Source organism: Mauremys reevesii, linkage group 1 (genome assembly GCF_016161935.1).
Source record: "Mauremys reevesii isolate NIE-2019 linkage group 1, ASM1616193v1, whole genome shotgun sequence".
NCBI classification, from domain to species: Eukaryota; Metazoa; Chordata; order Testudines; family Geoemydidae; genus Mauremys; species Mauremys reevesii.
Genome location: NC_052623.1, coordinates 9,829,102 through 9,849,624, shown reverse-complemented (window position 1 = coordinate 9,849,624; position 20,523 = coordinate 9,829,102). Strand labels below are relative to the sequence as shown.

The window sequence follows — 20,523 nt, the reverse complement described above, 5'->3', positions numbered from 1 at the left end:
CCTTACAGATGTTTTGGCCACATGTGTGACTAAAAGCCAACAACCCATGGAGAAGGAGATTAGCATGGCCCATGGGTGATTAACCAGGGATGGGACAGTGACAGGCCAGGTGTAATGGGAAACAATAGCCACATCTCTTCTCATAGTGACTTTATTCATAGGAATTCTGAGGTTAGAGCAGCCACCGATACGGCTCTTTAGGGGCCAACATCCCACCGATCCCCTGGCTCTCCACGATCAGAGTGACTTTGTAAATGCTGCTGCCTGGCTTGATCTCCTTTCCCCGGAGTGCTGTCCTCCCTCAATTGCGGGTGGGGATGGCCCCCCTAAGCTTCAGGTCTTAGACCCTCTATGAGCCTCTCTCTACAGAGTGGAGATCAGTAGCTCTTGTTTCCTCGTATATAAGGGTCCAAGATGGAATAGGTGGCCATGACCTGTGTCACCATTTCTGGAGCTGGATGATGAACTGACTCTTTACTTGACAAATACCCTGATTATCCTCGCTCGAAGATGGTTGCTTTTCATGCTGAACACGATTGGATTCATTAAAGGAGGAACCAGCAGGTAGATGTAGCCCAGGATAACTTGAAGCAAGGGAGAAGAGCTCTTCCAGAATCTGTGTATGACAGTCAGGCTGAACTCTGGCATGTAGAAGAGCAGGACAGCGCAGAGGTGGGAGACGCAGGTGTTCAGGGCCCTAAGGCATTTTGTGGGGGATGTGATGCTCAGCACTGCTTTGAGGATCATCACATAAGAGAGGAAAATGAGCAGCTAGTCCAACCCCACCGTTATGACTGTAATAAACAAGCCATAGATGTTGTTGACTGTGATGTCCGAACAAACCAGCTTCATGACGTCCTGGTGCAGGCAGTAGGAATGGGAGAGGACATTGGCTCGAAAGAATCGGAACCATTTCAGGAGAAAGGGGAGTGGAAATATTACTGCCACTGCTCTTAGCACAAACACCAGTCCCATCTTGGCTATTCTCGGCAGGGTTAAGATGGAGGCATATCTCAGCGGGTTACAGATTGCGATGAAGCGATCAAATGCCATCAACAAGAGCACAGAGGATTCAATGAATTGCAGAGAGTGGATGAAGAACATCTGGGCAAAACAAGCATCAAGGCTGATCTCTTTAGAGTTAAATAAGAATAGGCCCAGTATCGTCGGTATGGTGGCTATCAATAAGCCAAGGTCTGTGACGGCCAACATGGAAAGGAAAATGTACATGGGCTCATGGAGGATTGGATCTGTTTTTATAAAGAACAGAATGACTGAATTTCCTACTATCGAAATAACATACATGAAACAGAAGAGGACAGAGACCCAGAGATGGATGTCTTCCTGCCCAGGTATCCCAGTGAGAAGGAACACTGCAGGTGTGAATTTGGTGTCATTGGCAGCTGACATACCGTACTGGGCAGGTCCGAGAAGATTTAACTTTCCTTCCTGAAAGGAAAAAGAACAGGAAAGTAGATGATATTTAATGAGACATCTTTGTGCTCTGAGTGCAAATCTAGGATTCCCAGAAGCTCAAGGAAGATCAGAAAAAACATAGATTTGGATTTACACCCCCAATAGGATATGCCAATATGAAGATAGGCACTGCCAGACTGGATCAGACCTACAGTCCTTTTAGCCCAGTAACCAGTTACACATGCGTCAGGGGAAGATGGAAGAATCCCTGCAATAGGGAGCTATGAGATTAACTGATCCAAGGGAAAGTTTCCTCCAGGCACCCACTAGTTAGACATATTTTGTGGTGTAAATTCAGTCCCTCTCTGAATCCTGCTAATCCCTTGGCCCCATTGATACCTTGTGGATCAGAGTTCCACAGCCTACTTGAGCACTGGGTGAGTTTGCAATAATGACATTCACACAGACACCCTTTCTGGCTCTCAACTTCAAAGTGTGGCCCATTGTATCATGACATGTGTGTACATATATGGCAAGTGCATGACGAACATGGTCATTGTGTTTATCTGTCCTGCATTTAAGTTATTCATAAACGTGTTTCATTGCCTCATTATATACATGCTTTTTTTATTTTCTCTGCTCCTGTGAGTTCAAATTATGCCACTGCCTCTTTGCAGCACATGGGATAAATTTTCAGGGTCTGTTTCTGAATTCAATAACGGCATCACTCCAGATTTACGTGTGTAAATTCGATCAGAACCAGGATCTATTAACTTTCCCTTACCAAATGCTCCCAGTGATACACTCTGACCCCCAAGAATCCCTCCAAGAGAAGCTGAAGTGCTTTGCCTGGCCTATGTTGACTGAATCCAGAGGGTTTGATCATCCTACAGGTTCCCCTTCATCCTCACAGGACCCGCATCTGCTCCCCATGCAAGGGATTGTAGTTATCTGGTAAGTTACACGCTAACATGGACAGTTACTTCAGCTGGATAAGGGAAGGGTTGTCATCGCAAATGGGTGAATAGTGCAAACGCTAGGTTTGCACTGATATCCAGGTGAGTGTGCTAGTTACATCAGCCATGCTTTTTTAACAGGTGATGGAGGTAAATTACATAAAAAAACTATTACACTGCTCTTTTCTGCACCTCAGCTCTACTCTTTGCTGAAACACAGACCAGCAGTTCTGTTCTCTCAGGACTTTTTGGAAAGTCTTGCACAGGTATTGTAGTGTTATTGTGTGCATGACCCTGAATGTAAGTATTACAAATGGCTTCTGCTCCGTTAGCAGAGGAGAGTACCATACAGCTGTTCACTGAACAGAGAGTTAATAGCACAAACCCATTGCAAACAGTATGTGGGGTACTTCTGAAAAACTTTCTAAAGCAAAAGCCATTAAGCAGTAAAGTTACCACTGCTCCTTCCTGTAGCAATTCCAACAACTCTGCCATTGGATTTCAATATGCATCTATGTCATGAAATTTTTATTTGTATTACAATGAAAAGTTTTGGCATAACATTTACACAGCTGTACTTTGGCACACACATGTCAACCACAGGTACAATCCCAGCCGGACCTATTGAGCAGGCACAGTGCTCAGTGCTGCAGCCACATTGTGCGGTAGCCCAGGGCCCAGTCTGAGGGTGGGAGAATGGTGGGATTTCACCCCATGAGAAAGGAGGCTACGGATCCTGACATTTGGCCCTCAGACACCAGAGAAGGGAAAGAGATGAACATAGCCCTGTAACTCTGAGGGGTTTCTTCAGGGCAGAAGTGCTGGAGCCTTCAGCCAGTCAGGAAACAGAAATACAGGCAAGTCGCATCTTAGGCGCATTTAACATGCGCAAATTCAGCTTTGTGCAGATGGTAAAAATGGGAAAAAAAGAAAAATTACAAAATAAAAACTGCATCTGCAGTGCAGGCGATTCCGTCCGCCATTCAACTCAATGAGTGTTTCAGTAGACGTGGTTTTCGCTTTGCGCGCTAACCGTGGAACGGTACCCTTGCATAAGATGAGACTTGCTTGTATGCCCTCAGAGCAACACAGCTCTGAATTCCTGCATCCACAATCAAGTCAAAGAATAAAATTGTTGAAAATGCATTTGCTGATTAAATTTCCAGCATCAAATATACCTGATACGATTTGGGAAGTAGTCACTGATATTCCGTGGGGTCTCTTCTTCCTCTGCCCCTGGCAGGATTGGGCCCAGAGCACACGGAACATCTAAAAATGGGACTCCTTGAGAAAATCATTACTTGGGGCATCAGGGTTTTAACACTGCAAGCTCGCTTTGAATGTCAGATTTCTGTGCAGATTAAATTACTCCCCATGGAGCATGGGCAGATGTAGTCATCGGAGAGGCTGCCTGGGCAGCAGGCAGCGTCTGTTCCCATAGGGCGGCTACTGTCTTTATGAAGCATGTCTGCACATTCCCTTGGGGGCCACTTGGCCATCAGGGAACCTCAGCTGCTTGGCTTTGTGTGCACCAGCTGTAACCCCTGTGACAGCCAAGGGCAAACTGCAGGAGGCCAAATCACAGGGGATGTGTTGTGATGTTATCCAGATGGACTGCAGTGGCAGCTCTACTGCGGGCTCTATTCCTTATGGTTCCAATTAGTCACAAGGAAACCTTGTGGGTGGCCGAGTGGTAACAATGACATTGTCACTGCTGTGATCTCGCTGAAATAAACTATAATAAACTATAATAAATAATAATTATTATAATATAGGACCAGTTTTTTCCGAGGCAGCCCCCTTTCCTGAATTAGAAACCCAGGTTTCAGGGCAGGCCAGGGAGATTCCACAAGGCTCTGTATATGGAAATTTCCCTCAGATTTTTCCAGGAGGGGAGGTCCCTTTCTTCTCTCTGAATGTAAAGGGGCACCAAGAATCCAGGGATCTCCAGAGTTATGCACAGATCTCAGTGATCCACTGGTAGCTTGGCCCACCCACCCACAATCCCTGTGCCTCCACAACTGCTTTAGGACCCTCTCCAGCTCCCTGCTAGCACAGGTTCATCAGAGATGTGCTACCAGGGCCTGTCCTTGAATACTGCATGCAGATGTGGTCGCCCCACGTCAAAAAAGATCTATTGGAATTGGAAAAGGTTTAGAAAAGGGCAACAAGAATGATTGGGGTATTGAACAGCTTCTGTATGAGGAGAGATTAATAAGACTGGGATTTTTCAGCTTGGAAAAGAGGCGACTAAGGAGGGATATGACAGAGGTCTATAAAATCATGAGTGGTAGAGAGAAAGTAAATTAGGAAGTGTTATTTACTCCTTCTCATAATACAAGAACAAGGGGCCACCAAATGAAACTAATAGGCAGCAAGCCTACATGTACCATGACCACCGGCTCCTCCTCAGCACTACACATAAGTCTGTCTAGATGCCTCGAGAGATCCGCAACCGTCGCACCAGGCAGGCAAGTCACCATACGGTTCTCCCGGTCATCACAAACTCAGCTATCTACCTTTCTAATAATCAAATCTCCCATTACTAACACCTGCCTTTTCCTAGAAACTGGAGTTCCCTCCCCCGGAGAGGTAACCTCAGTGTGAGATGCAACCCCAGCACCATCTGGAAGCATGTGGATTGGACACAGACTTCTCTTAGGGGAGAGTCTGATGATAGAGAATCTCCAGTTTATAGTCAGGAGCAGAGGACGGAAGAGGATAATGTAAGGGCCGGATCAGATGTTAAACAGTCACATAAAAAAGAATCTGGCACATCAGAAATGGGCAGACAAATAAACAAGGACAAGTTTTTAAAGTGCTTGTACACAAATGCCAGAAGTCTAAATAATAAGATGGGTGAACTAGAGTGCCTTGTGATAAAGGAGGATATTGATATAATAGGCATCACAGAAACCTGGTGGACTGAGAGCAATCAATGAGACACAATCATTCCGGGGTACAAAATATATCGGAAGGACAGAACAGGTCGTGCAGGAGGAGGAGTGGCACTATATGTGAAAGAAAATGTAGATTCAAATGAAGTAAAAATCTGAAGCGAATCCACATGTGCCATAGAATCTCTATGGATAGAAATTTCATGCTCTAATAAAAATATAACATTAGGGATCTATTATCGACCACCTGACCAGGACAATAATAGTGATGATGAAATCCTAAGGGAAATAAGAGAGGCTATCAAAATAAAGAACCCAGTAATAGTGGGGGATTTCAATTATCCCCATATTGACTGGGAACATTTCACTTCAGGACGAAATGCAGAGATAAATTTTCTTGATCCTTTAAATGACTGCTTCATGGAGCAGCTGGTACGGGAACCCACAAGAGGAGAGACAACTCTAGATTTAATCCTGAGTGGAGCGCAGGAGCTGGTCCAAGAGGTAACTATAGCAGGACCGCTTGGAAATAGGGACCATAATACAATAGCATTCAACATCCCTGTGGTGGGAAGAACACCTCAACAGCCCAACACTGTGGCATTTAATTTCAAAAGGGGGAACTATGCAAAAATGAGGGGGTTATAGTTATTGTGGGGGCAAGTGTTTTACAGGGGGTCAGACTATGAGATCACAGTGGTGCCTTCTGCTCTTGGGATCTGCCCAGTGGGGTTAGTAGCACAACCCTACTGCATTGGGTGTTATACTGATCAATATGTTACAGATTGTGAACACTATAATAATTGGGGCCAGAGCTCAGAGCTTTAGAGCAATTTCAGCTCTGTATTCCTCATAAGGTTGATTTGGGGCACTGGGTGGAGAACCTGAACTCTTCCCAACACCCCTTAGTGATAAGACTTGTCATCAGCACAGCCCCCTTTGACGAGGGAGTTCTGGGCCCCTCCTGCAGCTCGGCAGTAAGACAGGGCATCAGGATGTTCTTTCAGAGAGTGAAGGATCTGGAGAGCATTGCCTGGCCGAACAGAGCTCTGTTGCAATGCCCCTCCATCAGATCTTAACCCCCACCCTCTACATGAGCAATGAGAGCCTCTCTAGCGCTGGAGATAGACCTCAGATCCTGCATCCCAATTTGTGTTACTACAAAGTTTGGGTTCGCTGGATCTGGTTGGTTTTTCTGGGGTCAATAGGGAGTGAGCAGCAAGCACTAGGATCTGGGCTTGGGTCACTCCTCTTTCTATTACGAGTGTGCATGGCCTGGATTACTGGGTGTGTGCATGTGTCATGCCTGAATAATGGGAGAGAACATATGAGCTGTGCCTCAGGATCCAGTGACTCTTTGAACCCATCACTGTTATGTCCAGCTGTCTGTGGCATAACTCTGTTCCTTACCACAGAGGACTCTGTACCCCAGTGCAGAGGGAAAAATCATCTCTGTCAGTTTGTGATGAGAAATATTCACAAACTAAATCTCAGTGCCATCCTTTTGTGGGTGCTCTGCTTGAGATACGGCTATCAGTGCCAGCAACTGGGATTTTATTGGGATTCTCACACTATTTCTGGTCTTTCTTGGAGCCCCAACTTCTGGAAACTAGACAATGTGCAGAAATCTCACCTTTCAGTTTTTAAATGAGTAGCTAGAAACCCTGAATCAATTGCACCTCAAAAGGCTGAGAAACCACAGACATACGAAAACGAACCCCACATTAGTGTACTTTTAAATCCCATTATTTTTAATCCAATCTCATTTTTTTTTGTGGGGGGTGACTTGTACATGTTGAATGGGGCTTGGCGATACTGCGTACCTAGTTCAAAAGATCTGAACAGCAAGCAGCAAAAGACACAATTAACAGGATTTTTTATAAAGTACATCAAAAGCAGCAACCTGCCAAACAATCATTGGGGTCACTGGACGACTGAGGTGGTAAAGGAGCAGTCAAAGAAGATGAGGCTGCTGCGGAGAAGTTAAATTAATTCTTTGCATCAGTCCTCATCTTAGAGAATGTGAGGGAGATTTCCACACCTGAGCCATTCTTTTTAGGTGATACATCAGGGCCTCAGATATATGGAGAAGACGCACATGTAAGGTGAGTTGGTGGCCTTGGGGGAAATGGGAGGTAAGTGGGAGGTAAGTGGAAGGGGGCAGTGAGGTGAGAAGAGGGGGTGGGGGGAATTTGGGATGTGCAGGGCTGTGGTGGCCAGAGAAAGAGGCGACTTTCCCCAGCTCCAGAGCTGCAGCTGCTGGGGAGAGACGGCCCTCCTTCCCAGCCTCAGCTGGGTGGAGAAGTGAGGGCACATCCACTGCATTAGAAAGGTAACACTACTGATATTAAAATATGAGTTGTGTGCTCTTATTTCTAGAACAAAAAACACATTTTTTTTGTTATATAGAGTTTTTATCAAAGTAACGGTCTCAAGTGGCAGAGGGGGAAGTTTAAGTTCATACTAGGATGAACTTTTTCACTAGGAGGGTGGTGAAGAACTGGAATGAGTTACCTAGGGAGGTGGTGGAATCTCCTTCCTTAGAGGTTTTTAAGGTCAGGCTTGAAAAAACCCAGGCTGGGATGATTTAGTTGGTGTTGGTCCTGCTTTGAGCAGGGGGTTGGACTAGATACCTGCTGAGGTCCCTTCCAACCCTCAAATTCTATTATTCTATTATTAGCTATTTGTGTCATCTGGTAGAGAGGCCCATTTAAATAATAGGTTTCACACCACATTTAGTAGTTCTGCAATTTGATATTTGAGTTCCTTCAGAACTCTTGAGTGAATATCATCTGGTCCTGGAGACTTTTACTGTTTAATTTATCAGTTTGGACTAAAATCTCTGTGGCCGGTTATGACCAGGATCCAGTCTGGGAGCAGGTTATCTGATGAGCTCCCAACAATTCAGGTGGGCAGGCCTCTCTCACGCTGCTCTGGAGGTGACACAGCCAGGCTTTCCAGGCCCTGTTATCACCCAACACTACAGCAGGTGGTGCCACCCACCCAACTGAGCTACCTGAGTGCTTTACCTAAGCCACTCATGCACAAATAGGAGACAACATCCCATTTACCATCTCTCCTGCCTTGCATCCTTGCTGCAGAATAATCCCAGAACTATACCATCTTGCACTGCACAGGTATCTCTACAATGCAAACTCATTAGTAGAGGTCACGTTCCCCTCAATGAATCACAGAATCATAGTAGATAAGAGTTGGAGGAGACCTCAGGAGGTCATCTAGTCCAATCTCCTGCTCAAAGCAGGACCAACCCCAACTAAATCATCCCAGCCAGGGCTTTATGAAGCCTGACCTTAAAAACCTCTAAGAATGGAGATTCCACCACCTCCCTAGGGAACCCATTCCAGTGCTTCACCACCCTCCTAGTGAAATAGTGTTTCCTAATATCCAACCTAGACCTCCCCGACTGCAACTTGAGACCACCACTCCTCGTTCTCTCTTCTGCCAACACTGAGGACAGCCGAGCTCCATCCTCTTTGGACCCCCCCTTCAGGTAGTTCAAAGCTGCTACCAAATTCCCTCCCCCCACACTCTTCTCTTCTGCAAACTAAATAAGCCCAGTTCCCTCAGCCTCTCCTCATAATTGATGTGCCATAGACCCCTAATCATTTTCTTTGTCCTGCGCTAGACTCTCTCCAATTTGTCCACATCCTTTCTGTAGTGGGGGGCCAAAACTGGATGCAGTAATACAGACATGGCCTTACCAGTGATGAATAGAGGGGTATAATCACTACCTAAATTCTTCTGTCTTAAGTGCAGGACTCCTATTCCTATTGTTATTAGTCTATTTTATTTTATTTAAGCAAGGTCAAACTGTGACATCATGACCGTTAGTGCTCGGCCGCCATCGAGATAGCCATGTGACTAATCAGAACCACAGGAACATTGATGACAGGCCCGGATTTAAGGAAAAGAGCCTGCAGCAGGGCTTGGGCTGCAGCTCAGTTGAGTAGAATCACCAGGCATCCCCTGTTAATTGACATCCTAAAATTTGCATTGGCCATGATGGGGTTAAAGCTGGTGCACACTAAGCTAAGCAGCTGAGGTTCCCTGATGGCCACATGGCCCCCAAGGGAATGTGCAGACATGCTTCATAAAGACGTCTGCCTCCCGATCCGAACAGATACTGCCTGCTGCCTGTGCAACAGCACCAATGACTCCTTGTCCTTTAGGGTGGAAACCTCTGGTGTCAGCATCTCCACATCTAGCAGGAATTGGGTACGTTGGCAGGTTTCACTATCTTTAAAATGTGAAGAGAAGGGGAAAGACTGCAAGGTGTTTCCATTTGCAAATATTCTGTGCTGCAGCAGAGGACTCAGCTGGGCTGTCGGGGTGACACAGTGACAGGGGCTTGGGGGCAGGCAGCGCTAGGTAGCTTGGGAACCCCTCCCCTACATATGCCCAGGGTCCATGGTTGTTTATTCAAGCTACACAGAAATCTAAGATTCAAAGCGAGATCAGAGTGTGAAAACCCTGATGCCCCAAATCAGGATTTCTCAAGGGTTCCTATTTCTAGAAATGCTGTAAGTTCTGGGCCCGATCCTGTCAGAGGCTGAGCGATAGGAGACCCCATGGAATATCAGTGAGTAATTCCCAAATCTCCTCAGGTTTATTTGCTTCTGTAAATTAAATCAGCAAATAATTTTCAAAGGTTTTATTCTCTGGCATGATTGTGAATGCAGGAATTCAGAGCTGAGTTGCTCTGTTTCCCGACTGAGGGCTCCAGAATTTCTTCCCTGTAGAGACCCCTCAGAGTTACTGGCTACCTGCATCTCTGCCCCCTTCTCTGGTCTCCGAGTTCCAGATGTCAGGTCTTGCTACCTGCCCTCTCCTGGGGTGGAATCCCATGATCCTCCCACCCTCCCACCCTGGGCTACACCACACTATGTGTCAACTCTTGGTAGAGCAGGTCCGAGAGGATTTGGTGCCCTTGGTCCTTCTCTCTGGGAGTCTGTGAGCAGTGGTGAGACAAGTGACCATCAGATTACTTGAACCAAAATACTATTTAATCTGAACAGCACAAAAAAAGAATAACATGGGAGAATAAGAGAGTTTTCAGTTAACAGTCTATACACATCTCTGACCCCAAGGCCTCCACCTCTGATGGGGACCCAGTCAGGCCAAAGGCCATTAGACTTCCCCAGAGGTGTCTGTGTCTGTCAATCGGAAGAGCTTATCAGCAATAGCTGCCCCATCTCTGAACAGAATCCCAGCCCTGGCAAAACAAGTTGTGTAATGTGGCAGTAACCCGAAATAAATTCTTTCCAGCTTGTATCTCCGGTGTTCTCCCTCAAAATCCCATGTACTGCAAAGAGGCAACGGCATAATTTGAACTCTCAGGAGTGGAGAAAATGATAGATAGATAGATAGATAGATAGATAGATAGATAGATAGATAGATAGATAGATAGATAGATAGATAGGGGGAGGGGAATTTTTCCCTGGGAGCAGGTTATCTCATCAATGCCTATTGCAGGGCTTCTTCTACCTTCCCCTGCAGCATCTGGTACTGGTCACTCGATACTAGGCTATATGGACTACAGGTCTGATAGAGTCTGGCAGTGCCTATCCTTCTCTCGGTGTTGTAAATCCAAGACTATATTTTTTATTATCTGCCTCGAGCTCCTGGGAGTCTCTAGACTTTCACTGAGAGCAGAAAGGTGTCTTGTTAAATATCATTTAATCTCCTGTACTTTTTTTTTTTCAGAAAAGAAAGTTAAAAATTTCTTGGACCTGCCCAGTACATTATGTCAGCTGTCAATGACACCAAAATCAACTCTGCAGTGTTCCTTCTCACCGGGATACCTGGCCAGGAAGACGTCCATCTCTGGGTCTCTATCCCCTTCTGCTTAATGTATGTTATTTCGATAGTAGGAAATTCAGTCATTCTGTTCATTATAAAAACAGATCCAAGCCTGCATGAGCCCATGTACATTTTCCTTTCCATGTTGGCCATCACAGACCTTGGCATATTGATATCCACCATGCCGACGATATTGGGCATATACTTGTTTAACTCTCGGGAGATTAGCTTCGAAGCCTGTTTTGCTCAGCTGTTCTTCATCCACTCACTTCAGTTAAATGAATCCTCCATGCTCTTGTTGATGGCCTTTGACCGCTTCATCGCAATCTGTAACCCACTGAGATATTCTTCCATCTTAACCCTGCAGACAATAGACAATATGGGACGGGTATTTGTGCTAAGAAGTTTGACAGTAATATTCCCACTCCCGTTTCTACTGAAAAGGTTCCGATACTGTCAAGCTAATGTCCTCTCCCATTCCTACTGCCTGCACCAGGAGGTCATGAAGTTGGCTTGTTCTGATATCTCAGTGAATAGCATCTACGGCTTGTTTATTACACTCTTAACGGTGGGATTGGATTCGCTGCTCATCTTCCTCTCTTATGTGATGATCCTCAAAACAGCGCTGAGCATCGCGTCCAATGCAGAGTGCCTCAGGGCCCTGAATACCTGCGTCTCCCACCTCTGCGCCGTCCTGCTCTTCTACACACCAATGATCGGCCTGTCTGTGATACACAGATTTGGAAAGGGATCATCTCCCTTGCTTCAAACTGTCCTGGGCTACATCTCCCTGATGGTCCCACCCCTGATTAATCCAATCGTGTACAGCATGAAAAGCAGACACCTGCGTGCAGGGATAATCAGGGCATTCGTCAAGTGCAGGGTGAGTTCATGAACCACCTGCAGCGCTGCTGTCATGGGAGACGAGAAACATGGACCCACCTATTCCATCCTGGATCCTTGCATCCAAGACGACAAGAGCTACTGATCTCCACTCTGTAGAGCAAGGTTTAGACGGGGTTTAATATCTAGAGCAATGGGACTGGGGCTGGAGAGGGAGGACAGGGCACTGAGGGAAGGAGACCAAGGCAGGCAGCAGCATTTACCAAGTGACTGTGTTTGCTGGGAGCCAAGGGACCGATAGGATGTTAGTCCCAAAATTGCCACATTGGTGACTGCTCCGAATTTAGAATTCCTGTGGATAGAGTCAATAAAGAGAAGGGACGTGGATGTTGTTTCTCATTACATCTGGCCTGTGACTGTCCTGTCTGTGGTTAAATATCCACAAGCCATAAAAAAGCTGTTCTGCAATCGCAGTCCTGGCCCTTCCTGAGCCCTCTGGGTGCTGTGTGATCCATGGGGGCTGCTCCAGCTGTGTACAGGGGCTTTTCATGTGGCATAGTCACGCATCCTTCCCCTACGTCCTCAGGAAAGTGCGTATGACCGAGTCACATCAGAGACATGATTAACACAGGAACCCCAGGAGCAGGGCCGGCTCCAGGCACCAGCGTAGCAAGAAGGTGCCTGAGGTGGCCAATGAAGAGGGGCGACATGTCTGGCTCTTCAGCAGTGATTCAGCATCGGGTCCCTCAATCCCTCTCGGAGCGAAGGACCTGCTGCCGAATTGCGGCCAATCGCGGCTTTTTTATTTTATTTGATTTATTTTTTTTGCTGCTTGGGGCGGCAAAAATGCTAGAGCCGGCCCTGCCCAGTGAGGGAACATCCACTGCATTAGAAAGGTAACACTACTGATATTAAAATATGAGTTGTGTGATCTTATTTGTAGAACAAAAAAAATCATTAATAATTTTTTATATAGCGCTTTTATCCAAGTAACGGTCTCAAGTGGCAGTGGGAGAGGTCTAGGTTGGATATTAGGAAACACTATATCACTGGGAGGGTGGTGAAGCACTGGAATGAGTTCCCTAGGGAGGTGGTGGAATCGTCTTCCTTAGAGGTATTTAAGGTCAGGCTGGGATTATGTAAAGTTATGCTGGATGATTTAGTTGGCTTGAAAAAGGCCTGGCTGCGATGATTTAGTTGGTGTTGGTCCTGCTTTGAGCAGGGGGTTGGACTAGATGACCTCCTGAGGTCTCTTCCAACCCCCATGTTCTATGATTCTATGATTAGCTATTTGTGTCATCTGGTAAAGAGGCCCATCTAAATAATAGGTTTCACATTTAATAGTTCTGCAATTTGATATTTGAGTTCCTTCAGCACTCTTGAGTGAATATCATCTGGTCCTGGTGACTTTTACTGTTTAATTTATCAGTTTGGACTAAAACCTTTGTGGCCAGTTATGACCCATGTGCAGTCTGGGAGCAGGTTTAACTGATGAGCCCCCAACAATTCAGCTGGGTAGGCCTCTCTCACATTGCTCTGGGGGCAGGGCCGGCTTTAGGAAGTCCTGCAAGTGAAGGACCCGCCACCAAAGTGCTGCTGAAGACCTGGAGCGGGCCAGGTGAGTAAAAATTTAAAAGGTGCCTCTAGCCAGGGAAGGGATTCTCACTGGGCGTGGGGCTGTCTTAGGCGCAGGGCCCGATTTGAGGGAATTGGTGGAATAGGCCTAAAGCCGGCCCTGCCTGGGGGTGACACAGCCAGACTCTCCAGGCCCTGTTATCACCCAGCACGACAGCAGTTGGTGCCACCCACCAAAATGAGCTACCTGAGTGCTTTATCTAAGCCACTCATGCACAAATAGGAGACAACATCCAATTTACTAGCTCTCCTGCCTTGCATCCTTGCTGAAGAATAATCCCAGAATTATACAATCTTGCACGGCACAGGTATCTGTACAATGCAAACTCATTAGTAGAGGTCACTTTCCCCTCAATGAATTATAGAATCATAGTAGATAAGAATTGGAGGAGACCTCAGGAGGTCATCTAGTCCAATCCCCTGCTCAAAGCAGGACCAACCCCAACTAAATCATCCTAGCCAGGGCTTTATCAAGCCAGGCCTTAAAAACCTCTAAGGATGGAGATTCCACCACCTCTCTAGGTAACCCATTCCAGTGCTTCACCACCCTCCTAGTGAAATAGTGTTTCCTAATATCCAACCTAGACCTTCCCCACTGCAACTTGAGACCATTGTGCCTTGTGCTGTCATCTGCCACCACTGAGGACAGCTTAGTTCCATCCTCTTTCGACCCCCTCCCACCTTCAGGTAGTTCAAGGCTGCTATCAAATCCCCTCCCACTCACACTCTTCTCTTCCGCAGACTAAATAAGCCCAGTTCCCTCAGCCTCTTCTCATAAGTCATGTGCCACAGACTCCAAATCATTTTCTTTGTTCTATGCTAGACTCTCTCCAATTTGACCACATCCTTTCTGTAGTGAGGGGCCAAAAATGGATCCAGTAATCCAGATGTGGCCTTACCAGTGATGAATAGAGGGGTAGAATCACCTTGATCTGCTGGCAATGCTCCTGCTAATGAAGCCCAATATGCCGTTAACCTTCTTGGCCAGAAGGACACACTGCTGACTCATATCCAGCTTCTCGTCCATTCTAAGGCCCAGGTTCTTTTCTGCAGAACTGTCGCTTAGCTAGTGGGTCCCCAGCCTGTAGCAGTTCATGGGATTCTTCTGTCCTAAGTGCAGGACTCTGCAATTGTCCCTGTTGAACCTCATCAGATTTCTTTTGGCCCAATCCTTCAATCTGTCTAGGTCACTCTGGACCCTATCCCTACCCTTCAGTGTATCTACCTCTCCCCACCGCTTAGTATCATCCTCAAGCTTGCTGAGGGTGCAGTACACCCCAATGTGGGATAGATAGGCAAGAGCTTTTGTTTACAGAGCTGACCATTTTGGATCCCCATGAGAAATTGGAGGCTTTTCATATTCTTCTCTCTTGCAACATAAACAAAGGTTGTACTGACTGAGTGTATGGCTTCACTCTGTATATGGAAAGGTAGAAACCTCCCCACCAGTCTATGGCTAAGGTATTGTGCAAATCAGATCCTCCAATCAGCCTTCCCAGCTTTGTACGTCCCCTTCCACATTGTAAAACATCCCGTCACCAGATCTTGCAGGCAGTGGCTACTGTGACAGGACCTGGTAGCACATTTCTGATGAACCTGTGCTAGCAGGGAGATGGAGAGTATCCTATAGCAGTTGTAGAGGCACAGAGATTGGATGTGGGTGGGCCTAGCTACCAGTGGATCATTGAGATCTGTGCATAACTTTGGGGATCCTGGGTCCCCCTTTTCATTCCTCAGGGAGAAGAGAAAGTAACCCTCCTCCTGGAATAATCCAAGAGAAATTTCCTTGTATGGAGTCTTGTGGAATCTCCCTTCCCTGGCTGTTCCCTGGGTTTTTAATGGAGAAGAGAGGCTGCCGAGAAAAAACTGGTCGTAGCAGTAGTAGTAGTAGTAGTATTCTATTATTCTATTTTATTTTATTTCAGCAAGATCAAAGCTGTGACATCATGACCGTTAGCACTCAGCCGCCCTCGAGGTAGCCATGTAACTAATCAGGACCAGATGAACATTAATGACAGACCCAGATTCCAGGAATAGAGCCTGCAGCAGGGCTTGGGCTGTAGCTCAGTCAAGTAGGATCACCAGGCATCCCCTGTTAATTGACATCCTAAAATTTGCATTGGCCATGATGAGGTTAAAGCTGGTGCACACTAAGCCAAGCAGCTGAGATTCCCTGATGGCCAAGTGGCCCCCAAGGGAATGTGCAAACATGCTTCATAAAGACAGCTGCCTCCCTGTCTGAACAGATACTGCCGGCTGTCTGTGCAACATCACCGATGACTCCTTGTCCTTTAGCGTGAAAACCTCTGGTGTCAGCGGCTCCCCTTCTAGCAGGAATTAGGTAGGTTGGCAGGTTTCACTATCTTTAAAATGGAGAAGAAGTGGAAAGGGTACAGGCTGTTTCCATTTGCAAATGTTCTGTGCAGCAGCAGGGGACTCAGCTGGGCTGTCGAGGTGACTAAGTGACAGGGGCTGGAGGACAGGAAGCACTAGGTAGCTTGGGAACCCCACCTCTACATCTGCCCAGGGTCCAAGGTCGGTTATTCAAGCTACACAGAAATGTGAGATTCAAAGCGAGGTCGGAGTGTGAAAACCCTGATGCCCCAAGTCAGGATTTCTCAAGGGCTCCCATTTCTAGAGGTGCTGTGTGCGCTGGGCCCGATCCTGCCAGAGGCTGAGCGATAGGAGACCCCACAGAATATCAGTGAATAGTTGCTAAATTGTCACAGGTTTATTTGCTTCTGGAAATTTAATCAGCAAATCAATTTTAAAAGGTTTTGTTCTCTGCTTGATGGTGAAGGCAGGAATTCAGAGCTGTGTTTCTCTGTGGTAACAGGTCCGATAGGGTATATTTCTGTTTCCTGACTGGCTGAGGGCTCCAGAATTTCTTCCCTGTAGAGACCCCTCAGAGTTACCGGCTACCTGCATCTCTGCCCCCTTCTCTGGTCTCCAAGTTCCAGATGTCAGGTTTTGTACCATGCCCTCTCCTGGGGTGGAATCCCATGATCCTCCCACCCCCCCACCCTGGGCTACAGCACACTATGTGTCAACTCTTGGTAGAGCAGATCCAAGAGGGTTTGGTGCCCATGGTCAATCTCTCTGGGAGTCTGTGAGCAGTGGTGAGACGAGTGACCAGTCAGACTTCTTGAACCAAACTACTATTTAATCTGAACAGCACAAAAAAAAGACTAACATGGGAGAATAAGAGAGTTTTCAGTTAACAATTTATGCACATCTCTGACCCCGAGGCCTCCAACTTCGATGGGGACCCAGGCAGGCCAAAGGCCATCAGACTTCCCCAGAGGTGTCTGTGTCTGTCAATCTGAAGAGCTTATCAGCAATAGCTGCCCCATCTCTGAACAGAATCCCAGCCCTGGCAAAACAAGTTGCGGAACATGGCTGTAGCCGAAAAAGGTTCTTCCCATCATGTATCTCCGGTATTCTCTCTGAAAACCCCATGTTCTGCAAAGAGGCAGTGGCATAATTTGAACTCTCAGGAGTGGAGAAAATAGATAGATAGATAGATAGATAGATAGATAGATAGATAGATATGAGGCATTGAAATCTGTTTATAAATAGCTTCAATGCAGGACAGATAAATACAATGACATCTTTCACCATGCTCTCTCCATGTGTTCACACACATGTGAAGATAAAATGGGCCACACTCAGAAGTTGAGGGCCAAAAAGTGTGTCTGTGTGAAGGTCACAACTGTAAAATCGCACAGCGCTCAAGTAGGCTGCGGAATTCAAAGCCACAAGATATCAATGAGGACAAGAGTTTAGCAATATTCAGAGAGGAACTATAGGTGTATATGGGTTAACAAAATATTTAAGTACAGTAGTGAAGATTTAAAAAAAAAAAGTATTGGAAGGGCTCAAAGCCTCCCTGATTTACAGCATAAAATATCTCTAACTACTCGGTCTCAGGGGGGAGGGGAATTTTCCCTGGGAGCAGGTTATCACATAGATGCCTGTGGCTTCTTCCACCTTGCCCTGCAGCATCTGGTACTGGTCACTGCATAGTGGGCTAGATGGACTACAGGTCTAATCCAGTCTGGCAGTGCCTATCTTCCTCTCGGTGTTGTAAATCCAAGACCCTGTTCTTGCTGATCAGCCTTGAGCTCCTGGGAGTCTCTAGACTTGCACTGAGAGCAGAAAGGTGTCCTGTTAAATATCATCTAGTCTCCTGTTCTTTTTTCTTTTCAGGAAGGACAGTTAAACATTTCTTGGACCTGCCCAGTATATTATGTCAGCTGTCAATGACACCAAAATCAACTCTGCAGTGTTCCTTCTCACAGGGATACCTGACCAGGAAGACATCCATCTCTGGATCTCTATCCCTTTCTGCTTAATTTATGTTATTTCGATAGTAGGTAATTCAGTCATTCTGTTCATTATAAAAACAGATCCAAGGCTCCGAGAGCCCATGTACATTTTCCTTTCCATGTTGGCCGTTACAGACCTTGGCATATCGATATCCACGATGCCAACGATACTGGGCATATACTTGTATAACTCTAGGGAGATCAGCTTTGAAGCCTGTTTCGCTCAGCTGTTCTTCATCCACTCGCTTCAATTAACTGAATCCTCCATACTCTTGTTGATGGCCTTTGACCGCTTCATCGCGATCTGTAACCCACTGAGATATTCTTCCATCTTAACCCTGCAGACAATAGACCGTATGGGACTGGTATTTGTACTAAGAAGTTTGGCTGTAGTATTCCCACTCCCATTTCTACTGAAAAGGTTCCAATACTGTCATGCCAATGTCCTCTCCCACTCCTACTGCCTGCACCAGGAGGTCATGAAGATGGCTTGTTCCGATATCACAGTGAACAGCATCTACGGCTTGTTTATTACACTCTTAACGGTGGGATTGGATTCGCTGTTCATCTTCCTCTCTTATGTGATGATCCTCAAAACAGCGCTGAGCATCGCGTCCAATGCAGAGCGCCTCAGGGCCCTGAACACCTGCGTCTCCCACCTCTGTGCTGTCCTGCTCTTCTATTCAGCAGAGATTGGTCTTGCTCTGATACACAGATATGGAAAGGGCTCATCTCCCTTGCTTCAAACTGTCCTGGGCTACATGTCCCTGCTGCTCCCACCCTTGGTTAATCCAATCGTGTACAGCCTGAAAAGCAGACACCTGCGTGCGGGGATAATCAGGGCATTCGTCAAGTGCATGGTCAGTTTATGAACCGCCTGCAGCGCTGCTGTCATGTGGACCAGCTACAGCTGTGTCTGTGAGTGAGGGTCTTACACATTGGAGTCCTGGCAAGAGATTCTGGCCCATTATCTGGGCCATCTTTCCCCTCCATTGGTGCTGCCCCAGCAATGCAAAGGGGTGGAAACAGGCCTCAGCTCCCTGACAGAGGCACTGCTAGCTCCTCTCTCAGCCCAGCCCGCTCAGTGCAGGATGGCCCCCCTTTCTAAAGGGAAAAGCGGGACACAGGCAGGAGCTCCATCCCCTCTGCGACCCCACCCTTCCCCCTCATCTTCCCCCAAAATCCCGTCCACTAGAGAGGCCAGAAGCCAGAGCCAAGCCTTGGTAAGTGGTGCCCAGGGAGAAAGGGTCACTATAGGGAACCCGGACCCTCCAGCTGCCCTGGGCGATTTGTGGGAACTTGGGGGAGAGAGGAGCAGGAGCAGGGCCTCGTAGCGAGGGGTACTAAGGACTTTCTCATCCCCCTCCCCACTGAGAAGAGGCTCTTGCCACCCATGAGCTTCAGGTATTCACAGAGCGGCACCGCTGGGAATTCAGACTTGGCTGGAATTATCTGTGCTCCTGGAAGCCGTTCTCAATGGGCAGAGGTCAGCCCAACCCCTAGGCTGCTCTAAACTCCACTGAGGACGACAGAGAACAGGCCAGAGAATCAAACCACTTTAACTGGCCTTTGCCATCCCCACTCTCTGCAGCGCATGGGGGAGCTCTGCTGGCACAGCAGAGAATCTAGCCGGGCCTGTCAAAACTGAAAGGTGAGATTGCCAAGCAGTGTCTTGATTCCAGAAGTTGGGGCTTTAAGAAAGACGGGAAATGGTGCAAGACTCCTGATGAAATCCCAGGAGCTGGTGCTGCTGGCCGGATCTCAAGCGGAGCACCTACAAATGCAGGCACGGAGGGTTAGTGAGTGGTCACACAGACCATCAGTTGCAGAGACGCTGTTTCCCTCTGCACTTGGCTGCAGAGCCCCATGTTGTAAGGAACAGGGTTACACCACAGACAGCCGGACATACCAGTGACGGGCTCGCAGAGCCAGTGGGTTCCTGAGGCACAGCTCAGAGGGTCTCCTCCTCTAGTCAGGCATGAGACAGGCACACACTGGGTAAGCAAGGCCATGCACATTCTTAATCGACATGGGAGTGACCCAAGCCAAGCTCACATGCCTGCTGCTAGCTCTCTATGGGACCCACACAACTCCTCCCCCAATCTAAGTGCCCCCAAAGTTGGTGATGTTGGAAATTTGGATGCAGGGTGTCAGATCTATCTCCAGCTACAAAAGTTCTTAGTGCTCACAGAGCAGATGAGGATCAGGATCAGACTGAGAGGCAGCCCAGCAGGGCTCTGTTCTGCCAGGCAACTCTCTCCAGATCCTTCGCTCTCTGAAAACATGTCCTGATTCCCCCTCTTACTGCCGAGCAGCAGGAGGGGCCCAGAACTCCCTTGTCAAAGGGGGCTGTGCTGATGACAGGCCTCATCACCAAGGGGTGTTGGGAAGGGTTCAGGTTCTCCACCCAGTGCCCCAAATCGTCCTTATGAGGCACACAGAGCTGAAATCTCTCTAAAGCTCTTAGCTCTGGGTACAATTACTGTAGCGTCCGAGCGCCTCACAATCACTAACATGTTTATCAGTACAACCCCCTGTGCGGCAGGGCCGAGCTACTAACCCCACTGGGCAGATCCCAAGACCAGAAGGCAGCACTGTGATCACCTAGTCTGACCCCACCCCTGCACA

At 47.3% G+C, this 20,523-nt stretch overlaps 2 protein-coding genes and 1 pseudogene across 2 annotated transcripts; 2 read left to right on the top strand and 1 right to left on the bottom strand.

Moving 5' to 3' along the window:
* Positions 1 to 474: 474 nt before the first annotated feature.
* On the bottom strand, positions 475 to 1,410 carry LOC120394185 (annotated as a pseudogene).
* Positions 1,411 to 11,033: 9,623 nt separating this feature from the next.
* Positions 11,034 to 11,984, top strand: LOC120400219 (olfactory receptor 51G2-like). The gene has a single exon (XM_039528675.1). It carries the CDS (start codon positions 11,034 to 11,036, stop codon positions 11,982 to 11,984), a length of 951 nt encoding a protein of 316 aa, XP_039384609.1.
* Positions 11,985 to 17,816: 5,832 nt separating this feature from the next.
* On the top strand, positions 17,817 to 18,767 carry LOC120400156 (olfactory receptor 51G2-like). The gene has a single exon (XM_039528595.1). It carries the CDS (start codon positions 17,817 to 17,819, stop codon positions 18,765 to 18,767), a length of 951 nt encoding a protein of 316 aa, XP_039384529.1.
* Positions 18,768 to 20,523: the final 1,756 nt, after the last annotated feature.

Excerpts from the sequence above, each read along its gene's own strand:
- LOC120400219 (XM_039528675.1), top strand. The coding sequence starts at position 11,034 with ATGTCAGCTGTCAATGACACCAAAATCAACTCTGCAGTGTTCCTTCTC.
- LOC120400156 (XM_039528595.1), top strand. The coding sequence starts at position 17,817 with ATGTCAGCTGTCAATGACACCAAAATCAACTCTGCAGTGTTCCTTCTC.